Consider the following 18,418-nt stretch of genomic DNA (forward strand, 5'->3'; position numbering starts at 1 on the left):
TTTTTTTTTTTTGAGACGGAGTCTCGCTCTGCCGCCCAGGCTGGAGTGCAGTGGCCGGATCTCAGCTCACTGCAAGCTCCGCCTCCCGGGTTCACGCCATTCTCCTGCCTCAGCCTCCCGAGTAGCTGGGACTACAGGCACCCGCCACATCGCCCGGCTAGTTTTTTGTATTTTTTAGTAGAGACGGGGTTTCACCATGTTAGCCAGGATGGTCTCGATCTCCTGACCTCGTGATCCACCCGTCTCGGCCTCCCAAAGTGCTGGGATTACAGGCTTGAGCCACCGCGCCCGGCCGGTAGTTACATTTTTATTCACATTTGAGAAAATTGACGTCATCTTCAATTTAATTTTGAGGACATTATTTTTTTTTTTTTGAGACAGGATCTCTCTCTGTTACCCAGGCTGGAGTGCAGTGGTGCCATCATAGCTCACGGCAGCCTTCAACTGCCGGACTTGAGCAATCCTCCTGCCTCAGCCTCCCAAGTACCTGGGACTACAGGGGCATGCCACCATGCGTGGCTAAGTTTTATTTCTTTAAAATGTTTTTGGCCAGGGATGCTGGCTCACGTCTGTAATCCTAACACTTTGGGAGGCCAAAGGAAGGCCAAGGAGAATCTCTTGAGCCCAGAAATTCAAGAGCAGCCTGGGCGACATAGTAAGACCTCTATCTCTACAAAAAATTAAAAATTAGTTGGATATAGTGGTGTGCGCTTATAGTCCCAGCTACTGGGAAGATTGAGGTGGAAGGATCCCTTGAGCCTGGGAAGTCAAGGCTGTGGTGAGCCTTGATTGCACCACAGCATTCCAGCCTAGGTGATAGAGGGAGACTGTGTCTCAAACAATAAAATACAATATTTTTGTAGAGACAAGGTCTTGAACTCCTGGCCTGAAGCCATCCTCCCATCTTAGCGTCCCAAAGTACTATAATTATAGGAGTGAACTGCTGTATCTGGCCTGAGGATGCTAATTTTTAATTTGATTGGAAATTTGGGATTTAGTTCAGTTTTTTTCTCTCTTAAGTATCTTAATGTGTAATCTGTTAATTACCTACTTTTTTGTCCCCTCTGAAATACTAATTTAGGCCATGGCCCAAAAGGAAGACATGGAAGAGAGAATCACTACTCTTGAAAAACGCTACCTCGCTGCACAGCGTGAAGCCACATCTGTGCATGACCTCAATGATAAACTTGAAAATGAAATTGCAAATAAAGATTCTATGCATCGACAGGTAATGGATTTTATCAATCTTTGTCTGGCTTCAGTTAATTATTAATGAAATTAAAGACCCTTTTTCTCTCACTTTCATATTGGAAATCAAGTCCAAATATTCCAAATATTGGAAATCAAGTCCAAATATTTTATGACCTTAGAATATTATGTTCAAGACATGTGGGAGTTCCTTCAGTTTATAGGTTTTGATAACGTAATATTTGATTTAACCATTTTGTCCTCAATTTTTTCTTTTGTTGTAATTGAAAGTTAATCTGTTGCTTGTTAGCATTTTTACCAAAGAAAGAGAGAGTGGCAAAGAACTTCAAGGCAAACTGGCTATTTGTTACTAAGTGGGAGCACTATGATAAATGAATAGTATGAGAAATGAAGTCTTGGTCAGACGCAGTGGCTCGTGCCTGTCATTCTAACACTTTGGGAGGCTGAGGTGGGAAGATCACTTGAGCCCAGGAGTGTGAGAACAGTCTGGTCAACAGAGCAAGACCCTGTCTCTACAGAAAATTGAAAAAATAAATAATTAGCTGGGCATGGTGGAATGTGCCTTTAGCCCTAGCTATTCAGGAGGCTAAGGAGGGAGGATGACTTGAGCCCTTGGAGTTCAAGGCTTCAGTGTGCTATGATTGTGCCACTGGACTCCAGCCTGGGCCACGGAATGAGACCCCGTGTCTAAAATAAAAAATGCGGCTGGGCGCAGTGGCTCACGCCTGTAATCCCAGCCAGCACTTTGGGAGGCCGAGGCAGGCGGATCATGAGGTCAGGAGTTTGAGACCAGCCTGACCAACATGGTGAAACCCTGTCTCTACTAAAAATAGAAAAATTAGCTGGGCGTGGTGGTGCACATCTGTAATCCCAGCTGCTGCTCAGGAGGCTGAGGCAGGAGAATCGCTTGAACCCGAGAGGCAGAGATTGCAGTGAGCCAAGATTGCGCCACTGCACTCCAGCCTGGGTGACACAGCTAGACTCCGTCTCAAAACAAACAAGGCAATGAAGTCTATAGTAAGAAATTGTGTCTCCTGTGGTTTCGTTAAACCATACTTACTCTTGTAAGAGTATCACTGTACTCCAGCCTGGGTGACAGAGCGAGACTCTGTCTTTAAACAAAAAAAAAAAGTTTCTTAGAAGTTATTTAGGAAGAGCAAATACTTTGGCAAGAGGTGTTTTGCACATTGAAACCAAGCCCAGGAAAGTGGGCATGTACTCCAGGCCACAGGAAAATTTGACCCAGGTCAGGCACAGTGGTGCACACATGTAATCCCACCACTTTGGGAGGCTGAGGCGGTTGGATCACTTGAGGTTAGGAGTTCAAGACCAGCCTGGCCAACATGCCAAAGCCCCGTCTCTACTAAAAATACAAAAATTAGCCAGGTGTGGTGGCACATGCCTGTAATTGCGGCTACTGAGGAGGCTGAGGCAGGAGAATTGCTTGACCTCGGGAGGTGGAGGTTGCAGTGAGCCGAGATTGTGCCACTGTACTCCAGCCTGGGTGACAAAGCAAGACTATCTCAAAAAACACAAAAACAAAAAAAACCTGACCCAGAAGCAACCCCCATCACTGTAGCTCTTCCATCATGACTCTCTTAGTCTGTATCTGCATTTCAGTGTGTTTCAATGTGTTAAAAACTGATACAGCTAGAAGAGTCGCTGCATTTTGATGCTTTGCTCTCATTTTATAGACTGAAGATAAAAACCGCCAGTTACAGGAGCGCTTGGAATTGGCAGAGCAAAAGCTGCAACAGACACTGAGGAAGGCAGAGACGCTCCCTGAGGTGGAGGCGGAGCTGGCCCAGAGGGTGGCAGCGCTTTCCAAGGTAGTGCCATGAGCTTTGTTCTGGTTCGGCTGCCAGGCCTGTGACTGTGCCTTGCCTGTGTACCTTGTTTGTCACTGTTCTTATTACATCAGCACCTAAATCCATGGAAGAGCACGGATTTGGTTTGAGTGCTCTTTCATCTGAGATTGGAACACTTCGTAAATGCCAGACATGATCCTTTTATCCTGAAGTCTCCCTTGGTGTTGTGAGCTGTATACTATTTGTCCACAGCATGTGCGATCTGAGAGTTACTGCTTCTTAAAGTTGTTCTGGTCACCAGCGTAGGCGTAGGATAGAAGCCTCTGTAAAAGAAGGTGGTTTTTCTCAGAAATAGGAAGATGCTATTCTTTTAAAACACCATCAAGATAAATTCTTAATAAACACATTTTAAGTACTTTTATTATTTTGAAATTACTTAAAATGTGTTTTAAGTAATATTTATTCATTTGTCCAACAACTGTTGACTAGGCATGTGCAAGGCACAGTCCCTCCAAGTTCTCACCATTCATGAGGGAAGCAGCTGAAGAGGTAAATGCTGTCATAGGTCTTGGGATTGGCAAGAATCCAGGGAGCACATCACTGGGCAAACACCCAGCCTCTGGGGCATGGGGAGCCCAGCACTGCAGTGCCAGGCAGGTGAGCAGCAGGAGCCGAGGCTGCTGTCCGTCGTCCTGAGTCTCCTGGCTCAAGCTTTTCAAGCTGCTGGGGAGGGCATCCTTCTGGACCATTCAGATGGTTTTAGGGCCTATAGATCTGTTCCTTCTAGCAAGTTTGTTGCTAACAGCTGTAAGAGAACCTTTCCTCCCACTCCATGATCTGCTTTTAAAGTCTCAATTTCTTTTCTCCCCTGTTATCTTTCCTGTCCCTTGTCGGCTATGTAGTCTGATCTTTTGTCTTCTGGGAGCTCTGCTGCTAAGGAAGCTAAACTGTTGGAACTTACTTCCAAGCTTAGGAAGGTAGAATGGGTGCACTGCTCCTTGCTTGTGCTTGCTGCTGCTTTCTGCTTTCCATGCTGACTAACCAGAAGCAGTCTAAGGATGGGGGAATCACGACTCCACTGAGATTGGGCATAGGGGTTGGGGGGAAAACACCCAGTCAGTCACCAGCAACAGCCATGCTTCAGAATCACCAACACAAGAGGGCTGGCCACCTCCCGGCCCAGCACGTGAAGCCCCGTAAGCTGTGTTGATGGATGAGTAAATGCTTTTTGTTTAGTATGGCGGAAGAGTCCACGCAGAGCATGTCCTGCCTGTTGCCACTGCAGTAGTATGCAGCATGTTGTTAATGAAGTGTAAGGATGAGGTCAGCTGATGCTGTTTCTGCTGACAGGCTGAAGAGAGACACGGCAACATTGAAGAAAGGTTACGGCAGATGGAAGCACAGTTGGAGGAGAAGAATCAAGAACTGCAGCGGGTGAGCATGCAGCCCTGAGGGCGGGGCCGCTGAGTGGGCGCTGCAAGGGCATTGCTCGGGCTGTGGGGAGCTCGGGGCCTCCCACCCCTGACTGAGATGTTGGTCCTCCAGCTCAGTTCTGGTCACGTGCATTTGTTTTGCACCCTCATCTGTGAGTCGCCTGCTAATGTGTACATCCCACACAGTAGCAGTTTTCAGTCAGTGTTGGGAGTCGCGGAAGAAATTGGAGATCATAGGCAGTGCTTCAGGGGGTAGATTAGATCCCCACGTCCAAAAATGCTTCTTGCTTGTCTAGTGGCCTATCAGGGGAATTGTTCTAGGTACCTGTGGTACCGGCGTGGGTAGAGGCAGGCCCATTGTCCTGGATGACTAGTCCACTTGCCTAGGATATGGCACTGAATTCCGAAATGCAGGTCAGAGGCCTGACCTCTGTCCCAGGTTAAAACACTGCAAACATCATGGTGTGTTGGAATGAATAGTTCTAAGCAAGGGCAACACTGTAATTGAGCTACAGTGGAAAGCACTAGGAATGAGTGTGGCAGTGGAGACTTCTGTCCATTGAATCCTAAGATTGTCTTCCTGGAAGAGTTGGACGGGTATCAGTATGGCACATCCAGGAAAAAGTAATAGCAAGAGCAGTCCCAGGGCCAGCTGGTACCAGGCCTGGGGTTTGGGCCGGATTTCTCTTTAACAAGTAGGTGGAGAAAGGAAGCGTGCAGCATCTGATTGTAGAACTCTTGCACTGTCACGTCAACCCGCTTTATAATTTTAGGCTACTAGATTTTGTTTTCACCAGAAATCTGTATTCTCGGCCATGCCCTGCAGAGAGTCAAATGAGCTTCTGGGAAACCATGATTCCTACTCCCAGTGAGAGGGTGCGTTTTGGGCAGTCACCACCTCCCCTTCCAAAATGCACACTCATGCGCACAGACACAGCAGTGAACTTTAAGCTGTGTTCTTTAAAAATTATTTAAATATTGGCCGGGCGCAGTGGCTCAAGTCTGTAATCCCAGCACTTTGGGAGGCCGAGACGGGCGGATCACAAGGTCAGGAGATCGAGACCATCCTGGCTAACACAGTGAAACTCCATCTCTACTAAAAAACATACAAAAAACTAGCCGGGCGTGGTGGCGGGCGCCTGTAGTCCCAGCTACTCAGGAGGCTGAGGCAGGAGAATGGCGTAAACCCACGAGGCGGAGCTTGCAGTGAGCTGGGATCCAGCCACTGCACTCCAGCCTGGGCGACAGAGCGAGACTCCATCTCAAAAAAAAAAAAAAATTATTTAAATGCTGACAGAAAATAAGCACAAAGAAGGATATTGTTTCTTTCCTAAGAGGAAGCATGTGATACTCTGTATGCCCCATGATGTGCTGGACCCTTTCAGGTAATGAGAGTTGCTACATGTTAGACCTTGTGAGAAAAGGAGAGGTCACTCCCCATGTTTTCCCAGTGCAGAAACTGGGCGCACGGGGGTTGAATGCACTACTGATGGTGCCGTCTCGTGGCTCTCTCCTTCCTGGGCAGCATGACTCAAGTGCACGTCATAACCCCGTGCCACTGCCCCCTGCCTGGGAGGAGCCCCCTGAGCACTGCAAGGGCACTTGGATGATGAGGGCATGGAGGTGCCACCTGCTAACACTTCCTGTCCCCTTCTGCCTTGTCATTTGAGAAAAAGGTTTTATTTATTTTTATTTTTTTATTTTTTTTTGAGACGGAGTCTTGCTCTGTCACCCAGGCTGGAGTGCAGTGGCCGGATCTCAGCTCACTGCAAGCTCTGCCTCCCGGGTTTACGCCATTCTCCTGCCTTAGCCTCCCGAGTAGCTGGGACTACAGGCGCCCACCACCACGCCCGGCTAGTTTTTTGTATTTTTTTTTTTTTAGTAGAGACAGGGTTTCACCGTGTTAGCCAGGATGGTCTCGATCTCCTGACCTTGTGATCCGCCCGTCTCGGCCTCCCAAAGTGCTGGGATTACAGGCTTGAGCCACCGCGCCCGGCTGAGAAACAGGTTTTAAACCATGAACTTCATTATGGTTTTATAAAATAACAGACATGTCAGTTTTGTTACTACATATTAAAATTACTTAAGGTAATTATTTATAATTTTCGAATATAAATTTCCATTACGAGAAATTTAAGCAACGTAGAGGTATAAAGAAAAAATATGAAAGTCTCTCTAGTGCTGCTTTTTTTTTTCCCAAAACAAACTTTTTAACTTTTTTGCTTTGTGAATTAAATTCACCCTTCTTCCCCAGATCCAGACCCAAGCTTTTAGTTACACAAGGGAAAATGCCTCTACCAGCATGGAGACAGGCTGCTCCTCTAAATATCTGCTATAAATCTGCTCCTTAAGTCCCTCTGACAGTTAACAACTAGTGACATTCCTGAGGATTCCTGTCACAGGAGCAGTGGGACCTTCTAGTTAATGATCTCTCCAAGACGTGTCCTGTGTTCCCCACGTCCATGAGCTGGTTCTGGTCACCATGCAAAAATCCACTCAGGACGGCAGTGCGGGAAGCAACCGGGGAGGGGAGGGCACGCATGGGGCTCACCCTGTTGGTCCTTGTGCTTTTAAAATAATGATCGAGCATTTATATGAGGTTTCTAAGTCTTTGTTTCTCCTGCTTTAGGCAAGGCAAAGAGAAAAAATGAACGAGGAACATAATAAACGTTTATCAGACACTGTTGACAAGCTGCTTTCAGAATCCAATGAGAGGCTTCAGCTCCATCTTAAAGAGAGAATGGCTGCTTTGGAAGACAAGGTAGGTTAGATAACATGGATATCGCTGGCGCTTTCCCGCCCTCTGCCAAAAGACTGCTCATCTGCCCCTGAGCAGGCATGTGTAACAGTGGTTAGCAGCTGTTACCGAAAGTGGGAGTTATTCTTTAAAGTGGGAAAGGTACACACAGTTAGCCAGTCACTGAATTAACTTATTGTTTGCTATGTCCTTGCCCCATTTGCATGTATGGGAAATTGTTTATCATTCTTATTCTCTAGAATGAGAGTAGGTAAGTGATTTTTATAAAGGGCCAGAGAGTAAATATTTTAGGCTTTTAGTAATTACAAGTAATTAAATAATTTTATGCCAATCAAGTAATTAGCACAAAAGCAGCCATAAATAACATGTAAATGAATGGGTGTGGCTATGTTCCAATAAGATTCATTTGCAGAAATAAGCAGTGGGCTGGTTTTGACCATCAAGTTCTAGTTTGCCAGCCCCTGCACTTGGATCATTTTTTGGGCCCAACCCTCACCCCTTTATTCTTCACGCATTAGAAGTTAATTTCTGGCCGGGCACGGTGGCTCACGTCTATAATCCCAGCACTTTGGGAGGCCGAGGCAGGCAGATGACTTCAGCTAGGAGTTCGAGACCAGCCTGGCCAACATGACCAAACCCTGTCTCTGCTAAAAATATAAAAATTAGCCTGACCCGGGGCACCCGCCTGTAGTCCCAGCTACTCAAGAGGCTAAGGCATGAAAATCGCTTGAACCCAGGAGGTGGAGGTTGCAGTGAGCCGAGATCGCATCACTGTACTTCATTCATTCTGCATGACAGCAAGGTCCTGCCTCAAAAAAAAAAAACAGAAAAGAAAAAAGTTAATTTCTGTCTCATTTATAAACAGGTCACTTAAGGAGTATCGTGTGCTAGAAAGGGTTTAATCAGCTGGAACCAAATAAATATTACAACCCCTACCTTGATTCTTTTTCATTTGATTTGGAAAAAGTTGAAGGCTGAGCCTGGACTCTGAGCACTGTCATCATGGAAACATGTTAGCTGTCGCCAGAGCGAAGGGATATCCTAGAATCTGTGTCAGAGAAGCTCTAATGGGCAGCAGCTGGATTCCAGTTTGATAAAGCCTCTCCTGACTATGCAGTGTCCCTAGCGATGAGACTCAGAAACTGCCCTGAGATTGGCTGTGAGGATTGGGGTCTGCTCATCTGAGAGACGAATGATTCCCACTCATTGCATGACACGTTTATTTACATGGTGCTGACCATGGAGGGCATTTCCAGAGACCACACAGAGTCTTTATCCCACTCACATTGATCAGTGGGTCAGCCTTAATGGAGCAGTGTTTTTATTTTTTATTTTATCTTTGATTATCTTTGAAACTTAAATTCAGGTTTCCCAAGTGACTGAGAAATTATAAAGTATAAGCCAGTTTAACTGACTGAAATGAACTTACACCGTGAACTTGACATACCTACCTTTAGAAAGTTCATTTGGTGAAGAGTAGATGTTACATTAGTAAGAGACACAAGAGAAGGTGTCGCCGCCTCGTGGTCTGACTCTGGGACTATGGCAGTGCTTGCTGCTGTGCTCTCTTGCTCCGTTTCCTTTCTGGGGTCCTTTTTTTTTTTTTAAACAGACAGAGCCATGCTGTGTATTTAAATGGGACATTTTAAAGAAACACTAAAGGACTATCTGTCTTTTTCAGAATTCTCTATTAAGAGAAGTTGAAAATGCAAAAAAGCAATTAGAAGAAACACAACATGATAAGGTACTGAAACCTTCTCTAAATCCATGAAGAGCCGAGTTGAACTGAGTTGATGATGATAGTTACTGCAGATGTGTGACAGTGGAGACCAGCTTGGTTTGTGGCTCTCATAGTCCACTGCCATAAGCTGCTAGCGCCCTCAGGCTTGTATGTTGAATGCCTTTGTATTTGAGGTGTGTTTTGAGTCTGGCTGTGCATATGGTTCAGAATTCAGAGTCCTTTCTGGGTTTATTTGAAGCTGAAATATTAGCATCGATGACAGTGCTGTCCAACAGATATATAATATGAGCTGCATATGTAATGTTTAATTTTCTAATAGTCACATTTTAGAAAGTAAGAAATAGGTAAAATCTATTTTATTTAATTCAGTATATGTAAAATGTTATTGTTTCATTATGTATGAATAGTAACAGAACTGAGCTACTTTACATTCTTTTTCCACTGTGTATTTCATAGTCACAGCACATCTCCATTTAGACTAACCCTTTACAAGGGCTCAGTAGCCACATGTGGCCAGTGGTGGACAGCACAGCTCTAGAAATGAGATCAAGTATACTCATGACACAGGAATGGATGCATACCTGATGTAAGACAATTAAACACAATACAGAGATGCACAGGATGTGAATATTGTTCCCTTTCTCCCCTAAAAGAGTCTGCTTCTCTACAAAACTAGTAATTGTTAATGGTTTGGTGTTTATCCTCTTAAAAGCTTTTCTATGACTAAGACACAGCTTTTCATTCATTAGGGCTTACAAAGTTAATATAGTAGTCTGAGTGTTTATGTTTATTGAAGTACTCTTGGAGAAAATTTTCCCAGAATTTAAATGTTTGGTATTTGTAACTGCTGATTTAACCTGTTAGGGTTATGCTCAGCATCTGAGCACATTTGAAGTAAGTGGTTTTAAAATCTCAAAGAGATAGCAGTATTGTAAGTCTTTTGCTTTTCTGTAGGATCAGCTTGTCCTGAACATTGAAGCACTGAGAGCCGAACTAGACCAGATGAGGCTAAGAGGTGCTTCACTTCATCATGGGTATGGTATTAACCAGTGAGCAGCCGTGTTGTCAGCACCTGTGGCAGGCCAGCTCTTGGCTCTGTGGGCAGCCTAACTGGATGCGGCTAATGGTGTGGCCTCAAGGAGCCTGTAGCTTAGTAGGAAGCAAGAAAGAAGAGTAAAATAACTCAAAGGTTAGAGCTTGGTACTGAGGAGACACATTATTGGCAGAACTCCAAAACACAGGAGGAGTTTTGATCAGTTAGTATTTGGATATATTATTCGAGGTGCCCAGCAGAGTGTGACACTGATGATGTAAGAGCAGGATGACAGATCCCAAGATCTCACACCACAGATGCTGGCACGGGTGGGACAATTGCAGAGCAGTTGAAGGCCAGCAGTGGCGTGTGGCTGTGTTTTCTGTCAGCCCTGGGAAAGTGGAACAGAAATGCAGAGCTGGACACCTGGACCCAGAGGAGGGGTCTCAGGGGACCTGGGGTCTCTCTCATCCTAGACAGCTGGGCTCCTTGTTGCTCATCGCCATGGCCGTCTGCACAGCTTTTCCTGGAGAGCTTTCTACCTGGTAGGGCTGAGAGACTGAAACTGTTGTCCTGGAGTAGGCAACAAGTAGCTCTTGGGGCGGGCGAGAGCAGTGCCCTCCCTGGAGACCCTTTCCTGTGTGGAATAACTTTTCCAAATTGATAGATTCTGCCTTAACTAGAAGAGAGTTTATTTCCTTTTCTAATAATGATCATTCTTATTTTTCATGTTTCAGCCGACCCCACTTGGGCAGTGTCCCAGATTTCAGGTTCCCCATGGCAGACGGCCACACAGACTCCTACAGCACCAGCGCAGTGCTGCGGCGCCCGCAGAAAGGCCGTCTGGCAGCCCTGCGAGATGAGCCTTCCAAGGCAAGGTCTTTGTGTGAAATACCTCTGCTTACGTGAAAGTTAACCTACTTATCCTGTGGCTTTCAGACTGCTTTGGAATAAAAATGTTGATAGGTCATTGCCTTTCTTGCCCTCCTCTCATTTTCTATTTTCTGGCTAAGAGTTTAGCTTTTAGAGCATTTTTTAAAATAGGGTTTTGTTTTTGTTTTTTTTAAAGAGATAGGGTCTGTGTTGCCCAAGCTGCTCTTGAACTCCTGGCCTCAAGCAGTCCTCTTGCCTCGGCCTCACAAAGTGCTGGTACTACAGGCGTAAGCCATTGTGCCTGGCGTCTGTAGTTTTTTTTTTTCTTTCTTTCTTTTAATAGGAATTCTTATAAAATACAGTCATTTTAAATACAATGATAATCATGGATTTAAAGTAGTGATTAAAAATAAATGAGTAGGCCAGGTGCAGGTGGCTCACGCCTGTAATCCCAGAACTTTGGGAGGCCAAGGCAGGTGGATCACCTGAGGTCAGGAGTTTGAGATCAGCCTGGCCAACATGGTGAAACCCCATCTCTACTAAAAATACAAAAAATTAGCTGGGCATGGTGGCAGGTGCCTGTAATCCCAGCTACTCGGGAGGCTGAGGCAGAAGAATCGCTTGAACCCGGAGGCATTGCAGTGAGCTGAGAAAGCATCATTGCACTCCAGCCTGGACTACAAGAGCGAAACTCCGTCTCAGAAAAGAATAGAATAGAAAGGAATAGGAAGAGGAACAGGAACAGGAACAGGAACAGCAATAGGAATCTGGGTGCAATGCCTCACACCGGTAATCCCAGTGCTTTGGGAGGATCGCTTGAAGCCAGGAGCTTGAGACCAGCTTCGGCAACACAGGGAGACCCCTGTCTCTTTTTTAAAAAAATGAAAAAATTAGCTGGGTGTGGTAGTGTGTGCCTATAGTCCCAGCTACTCGGGAAGCTGAGGCAGAAGGGTCCTTTGAGCCCAGGAGATTGAGACCAGCCTGGGCAACATGGTAAGACCCCATCTGTACAAATAAAGAAATTAGCTGGGCATGGTGGCATGCGCCTGCAGTCCCAGCTACTCTTGGGGCTGGGGTAGAAGGATCCTTGGGGTCCCGGGAGGTCAATGCTATAGTGAGCTATGATTGCACCACTGCGCTCCAGCTTGGTCAACAGAGTAAAACCCTGTTTCTAAAAAATAAAAGAAGTAATTGAATACGTATATTCATCATTTAGTGAAAAGAATTCACCTTTGAACGTTTACCTTCTTTCTTTGGTCTGTTCAGCAGCATTTATTTCAATACATGTAAGTATAATTTTAGCCCCCATAGTCACTCAACAACTAGTTTGGGCCAGGCCCCATTACAGACTGTAGAGACCTAGGGCTGCAGCGGTGTGTATTTAAACAGGAAGAATGCCTGCATCCCAGAGGACACAAACAGTTGACATATAAAGTCTGGTAGTGTGTGTTTGTTGACTATTGGTGTGTAACAAATTACTACGGAGCTCAGTGGCTTAAAACAGTGAACATTTCATAGTTCACAGCTCCTGTGAGCGCAGGAGCAGCAGAGCAGGACAGTCCTGGCTCAATCTGGCAAGACTGGAGCCGCAGAAAAACCCAGCTGGGGCAGGAGGCCTCGGGGCCATCACCCACCACTTGGATCTGGCCACCGGGGCTGCTCTGTGGTCCTTGCATTGTGATGCAAGCAGCCCGTACTTTAGGAGAGGGCGAGAAGAAAGTCCCACAGCCTTTCCAGTCCTGGTCTTGGATGCTGCAACCTTCACTTCCTCTCTATTCTGTTCATTTGAGTGAGGCGCTAAGTCTTGCCCACACTCAGGGTTTGGGGTGAGAATCACCCTCCACCTCTTAAAGGGACGAGTGTTAAAAGTGTTTGTGGACATATTTTTAAACCATCCCGGTATGTCAGATGGTAATAAGCATGGAAATGGGACTCAGGGCGGCCCTGAGTTGTGGAGTGAGCAGGGGAATAAGAATTTTAAGTAGGGAGGCCAGGGAGACAGTATAGTGAGGGTGACATCTGAGCAGGGATGTGAAGGAGGAAGGAGAAGCAGCACGTGGAACATGTTCAGTGTATTGTTATGGAATGCCAACAAAATTTGCTGAAGGATTGGATCCAGGGTGGAAGGAAAGAGAGGAGTCAGAGATGACTCCAAGGATTTGGGCTTGAGCAGCTAGAAGGATGGAGTCTGTTTCTTGAGATGAGGAAGACATTGGCTTGGAGGAGAGTAGGAATTGAGCCAGGGCCATGTTCAGGTTGACAGGACTATCAGCTGTCCAGGGGAGGTGGCAGGTTGGCTGTTGAATATTCCAATCTGGAACCCAAGAGAGACGTCTAGAACTAGAGATGAAAATTGAGGCGTCTTGAGCACATGGATGGTATTAAGCAACATGAGACAAGACGACGTCATCTCATGGGTGCCTGTGGATGGAGACAAGGCCCAAGAATGGAGCTCTGGGGTGCTCCAAGACCATGGGTGGGGAGATTGGGAAGGAATGAGACAGAGGCATGACCAGCAAGGGGTAGGGTCCTGGGACCAACTGGGCAGAGTGCTCGGGGAAGAGAGGAGAGCAGCAGAGTCCAACCTGCTGATGGGCCAGGTCAGATGGGAGACGGAACCACGGGATAGCTGGTGGCCTTAGTAACGGGGAGCACGTTGGAACTGCCATAAAGTAGTCCCCCTGGTGGGGAAGTAAGCACTCAAAGCTTGCCTGCAGCAAGGTCTGGAGAAGTGGGGAGAGGAAGACAGAATGGAGGCGGCTCACCGGGATCTTTTACTCTGGTTGGGAGCAGAACAGTGGAGGGGTGGGTGAAAACAGACCCGGGCAGGGACGGGGGAAGGGCCTTGGTTTCTGCTGTGGTGTTTTAAGGTGAGATGGGGGAGAAAATGTCCTTGTGCTAATGGGACGAGCTAGTGGAACTTGCTTATCCAGAGAGGGAGCCAGGGCTTGAGGCTGCTGCCCAGCAGGCAGGGCTGACCCCAGAGAGGAGGAAGGCTGAGTGCAGGCCTTGGTTTTGTCTCCATGAAATGGGAAGGTCACCGGCTGGGAGTGAGAATGGGAGAGGAGGTGTTGGGGGCTGGGAGTGAGAATGGGAAAGGAGGCGTTGGGGGCTGGGAGTGAGAATGGGAGAGGAGGCGTTGGGGGCTTGAAGAGTGAGGCGGCATGAAAGAATCACACCTGGGGGATTGCGTGGGTCCCGTCACACGCACTTTACCCTCTGCATTCTGATGACGTACGTGATGCCTCAGTCAGACACGGCCACTCAGCACTGAGCTGCCCGTGCCGCGTACTCTGCCATTCTTGAGATCATCCTTGATTCTCTCAGTTGCTGCTGCCCTCCTTTCCTTGTTCGGGCTTGGTAGTAAGAGCCACAGGTAGGGCAGGATGTGGACACACAGGTTGGTTAGAAGGGACTCGAAAACACGAAATTTACAGCAACTTAGTGAACTCAATTGATATGGATTTAAATCTTTTTTTTTTTTTTTGTAACTTTCTGGTAGCATGTATAATTGGAGCACAGTTTTTTTTTTTATTAATCCATATTGGTAATACATATTTAGGGGGTATATGTGATAATTTGATACATTCATGTAATTACATCAGGGTAATTGGGATATCCATCACCTTACGTATTTCTTTCTTTAGACTGGGAACATTCAAGTTATTCCCTTGCAGCTATTTTGAAATGTATCACCTTTTTGTTTTTTTTTTTGTTTTTTTTTTTCTGAGGCAGAGTCTCTCTCTCTCGCCCAGGCTGGAGTGCAATGGTGCGACCTGGGCTCACTGCAGCTTCCCCCTCCCAGGTTCAAGCGATTCTCCTGCCTTAGCCTCCCGAGTAGCTGGGATTACAGGCATGAGCCACTACGCCTGGCTAATTTTTGTATTTTTGGTAGAGGCGGGGTTTTGCCATGCTGGCCAGGTTGATCTCGAACTCCTGACCTCAGGTGATTGATCCGCCTCAGCCTCCCAAAATGCTGGGTTTGCAGGTATGTGCCACCACGCCTGGCGTGTATCACCTAGTAATGTTAACTCTAGTCACCCTGCTGATGTATCCAACACCAGGTCTTGTTTCTTCTAAGGGTATATTTGCAGCCATTGATCAGCCTCTCTTCATCCTCCCCCTCCCCACCCTTCCCAGCTGATTTTCGGTTTTTGTTTCTGACTCTGTTGTCTCCCAGTTGTGTATTTCACCATGGAAGTGCCACATGTCCATGTTAGGGGGTTAATATCACAAGGGTCCAAGGAATGGATTGTTGCCCTCCCCAATTTCTTAAATACTGCCTGCTTCATGTCAGTACCTTATAAGCATGGCTCATCTTTCTAAAATCTTTTGGGCTTTCATTAAAGAATTTATAAATTTCTGATAGATTTATGTTTCTACAACGCATGTTGTTACTTTATCTGCTGAGATTTGGTTTTCTTGGTTATAGGTACAGACTCTTAATGAGCAGGATTGGGAACGTGCTCAGCAAGCTAGTGTCTTGGCAAATGTAGCACAAGCATTTGAGAGTGATGCTGATGTGTCTGATGGTGAAGATGACAGGGACACTCTCCTCAGCTCAGTTGACCTGCTGTCGCCCAGCGGCCAGGCCGACGCGCACACGCTAGCCATGATGCTTCAGGAGCAGCTGGACGCCATCAACAAAGAGATCAGGTGTGTGCAGCCGTGCATTACACTCACCACACGCGTGGGTGTCTCTGAGGAATCTCATCCTGCCTGGAAAAGTCTGGATGAAATACTATTGACATTTCTAAGTGTTCCATAATAATAGAACTTACTTAACTTCTGTTTTAAGAATTTTAAGTACTGAAATTGCCCTTGAATATAAAATTCAAGTAACCAGGGCACTCTCCCCACAGTCACGGCACTGGTACCTTTCTGTAGAACATTGTGGGACGTGAGAGGTGTTCAGTCCTTCCCCTGAGAACCTCGCCACATAGCTGGAGGGTGCCTGAAGGGGCTCTGGGCCCGCCTGGCTCCCACTGCCATCCTGAGAGTTGCACCTGGAAGGCCATGTGAGCTGAACACATCTGGAGGAGGCCGATCGGCCTACCTTCCTGACCCGGGGTGCAGATGAAAGGTGTGCACGGCGGTGGGCTGGGAAGAGATGACAGACTGAAGCCTGCCTTGGATGAACAGCCTCCACAGGCCAGTGCCACTCACTAGAGAGACCAGTGCTCAGAACACGTGCATGCCAGAGTGGACATACAGGGTGGGAAGGGAGAGGGAGGGTTGCTTATCAACCCCCTTCTGGTCTGAGTGTCCCTCCTTGACCCTGAACCCTGAAAGGAGCGCGTCGCTGTCACCTGCCATGTATGCAGCCTCCTGCACAGAAGAGGCTGTGTGTAGTGCGTCCGTTAGCCTCACATGTTCAGGTCCCATCACACAGTGGCCTGGCACAGAACACTGGAGCTCTTCAGGAGTGCACGCTCCACTCCAGTGTGCCTTTCCCTGTGTGAAGTTAACACGGACAGTGAGTGCTCAGAGTGCAGGTTTGCCCTCTAGTCTCATCAGTATTTTGAAGGGTTTTCTTTAGCAACTTTAGCAGTTACAATGCAGAACTTCCAAAATGGGCCAACTGTAGAATGGAATCCAAGAATTGCTTTTATATTGACAAAGAGACCGGTAAACCCTGCCCACGCTGGCTTGGCCTAGGGACACAGCAGTGTGACTAGGGGGTGCCTGGGATCTATCCCCCGGGCCCTGATCTGACGTGCCACTTGGCCAGCCTGAATCCAAACGAGGAACAGTTGTGTGCGTGGAGTCCTGTGGCGGGTCTGGGTGGGGTGCTGCCAGGACTTGGTTGTGAAGTTTATGCGGTAGAGGTGCCAGTCCTGGTCAGAGAGAACAGGAGGTAAAGAAGAGAAGGTTAAGAGAAACATCAACAAGAGCTGTATTACTCCAGCTTTTTTTTGATTAAGAAGAAAAAAAATAGGGCTGTATGTTCTGAGGTAAGAAGTTGGTGTGCTGCCTGTGTTTTTGACTTTGTAAACTCCCATTTCATGTGCCACGTTGAAAACTGGTGAAGAGGCCCCTGCAGCAATCTGTTGCCAGGCATGGGGGCCCTTTGAAGGAGGAGGTGCAAAATAATACGATGAAGTGTTCAGAAAGATAGTCTTTCCTCATCATTATGTGAGCTGGGAAAGGATTATATACCTTTTGTTTTTATTTTTTATAATGTATTACTAGATAAAAGTGCTTCCTCTTTATGCAGAAAGTTGACCTGGTGTAAATGTTCTGTCCACTGACTTGTGGATTTTCTTCTATGAATAATGATTAGAAATGTAATTAGAGCTTTAATTGGAAGGATTATTGCAAGGTTTCTATATTTTAATACTAGAACAATTATTACTGGCACAGTCAAATATTAAAACTGCTGTCTAGTGATCCACTCTAGGATAGAGGAGCATTAATCTTGAATTCCAAATTAATGTAGCATGGTTGGCATGAATCCAGAAATTTAGATGAGGATGGTAGAGAATCCCATCTGATAACACTCTGGTTCAGATTTAAACTGAAAAAAAAAAAAAAAAAAAAAAAAAAAACCTCAGTATTTTCATTTAATCTAAACGGTTAAGTGTTTGGAAACTCCTAATTGCTTTGTGGATCTGTTCTTTATATTAGAGTTCCTGATTTCCAGTTGAAGAAATCCGTAGAAGTCTTCAGCTTTGCTCTAAGAATAGGGGAGATAAGGGTCATAAAATTTTAAAATATTGCTCAGTAAGGAAACTATTAATTGCAACCATAGGAAAAATTGCCATCCAGCCTTCTCCAAAATTTTAGTGTAAATAAGTAAAATCAAATATGAATGATATCGAGAACCAACAAGACTCAATGGAAGTTTTACTTTTTGTTGTTGTAAGATGTAGTACATTAAAAAAGATTGAGGCCAGTGTGGTTGGTGGCTTATGTCCCACCACTTTGGGAGGAGGCTGAGGTTGGAGGATGGCTTGAAGCCAGGAGTTTGAGACCAGCCTTGGCAACGTAGGAAGACCTCGTCTCTACAAAATTTTTTAAAAAATGAGCCAGGCGTGGTGGTGCATACCTGTTGCCCCAGCTACTTGGGAGGCTGAGGCAGGAGGATCCCTTGAGCCCAGGAGTTCGAGGCTGCAGTGAGCTGTGATCATGCTACTGTACTCCAGCCAGGATGAGAGAGTGAGACTGTGTCTCAAAAAATATAAAAATTAGACCAGCCGCAGTGGCTCACGCCTGTAATCCCAGCACTTTGGGAGGCTGAGGCGGGCAGATCACAAGGTCAGAAGTTCGAGACCAGTCTGGCCAACATGGTGAAACTAAAAATACAAAAAATTAGCCGGGCATGGTGATGCATGCCTGTAATCGCAGCTACTTGGGAGGCTGAGGCAGGAGAATTATTTGAACCCAGGAGGCGGAGGTTGCAGTGAGCTGAGATCGCGCCATTGCACTCTAGCCTGGGCAACAGAGCGAGACTCCATCTCAAAACAAACAAAAACATAAAATTTAAAAGAGTAGGACATTTTTGCTGAAGTGTTCATTGAGCAAGTTATTATTGGAGTTTACTCATAGTAATACAGAGTATAA

General features: G+C 46.3%; 1 protein-coding gene across 5 annotated transcripts in view; it reads left to right on the forward strand.

Moving 5' to 3' along the window:
- Nucleotides 1-18,418, forward strand: part of PPFIA1 (PPFI scaffold protein A1) — a 116,274-nt gene that overhangs the window by 60,089 nt on the left and 37,767 nt on the right. For 3 of the 5 annotated variants that reach the window (XM_017887105.1, XM_017887108.1, XM_017887113.1), the window contains exons 8-16: nt 1,082-1,228; nt 2,904-3,038; nt 3,920-3,994; nt 4,368-4,451; nt 7,080-7,211; nt 8,890-8,952; nt 9,904-9,983; nt 10,720-10,855; nt 15,288-15,511. In XM_017887105.1, coding sequence (XP_017742594.1) covers nt 1,082-1,228; nt 2,904-3,038; nt 3,920-3,994; nt 4,368-4,451; nt 7,080-7,211; nt 8,890-8,952; nt 9,904-9,983; nt 10,720-10,855; nt 15,288-15,511 — 1,076 coding nt within the window. The remainder of the gene's footprint in view (nt 1-1,081; nt 1,229-2,903; nt 3,039-3,919; nt 3,995-4,367; nt 4,452-7,079; nt 7,212-8,889; nt 8,953-9,903; nt 9,984-10,719; nt 10,856-15,287; nt 15,512-18,418) is intronic. The other 2 variants (XM_017887117.1, XM_017887125.1) reach the window with 1 other exon arrangement.

This window comes from Rhinopithecus bieti, unplaced genomic scaffold, assembly GCF_001698545.2.
Source record: "Rhinopithecus bieti isolate Rb0 unplaced genomic scaffold, ASM169854v2 scaffold_1014, whole genome shotgun sequence".
In the NCBI taxonomy this organism is placed as follows: Eukaryota; Metazoa; Chordata; class Mammalia; order Primates; family Cercopithecidae; genus Rhinopithecus; species Rhinopithecus bieti.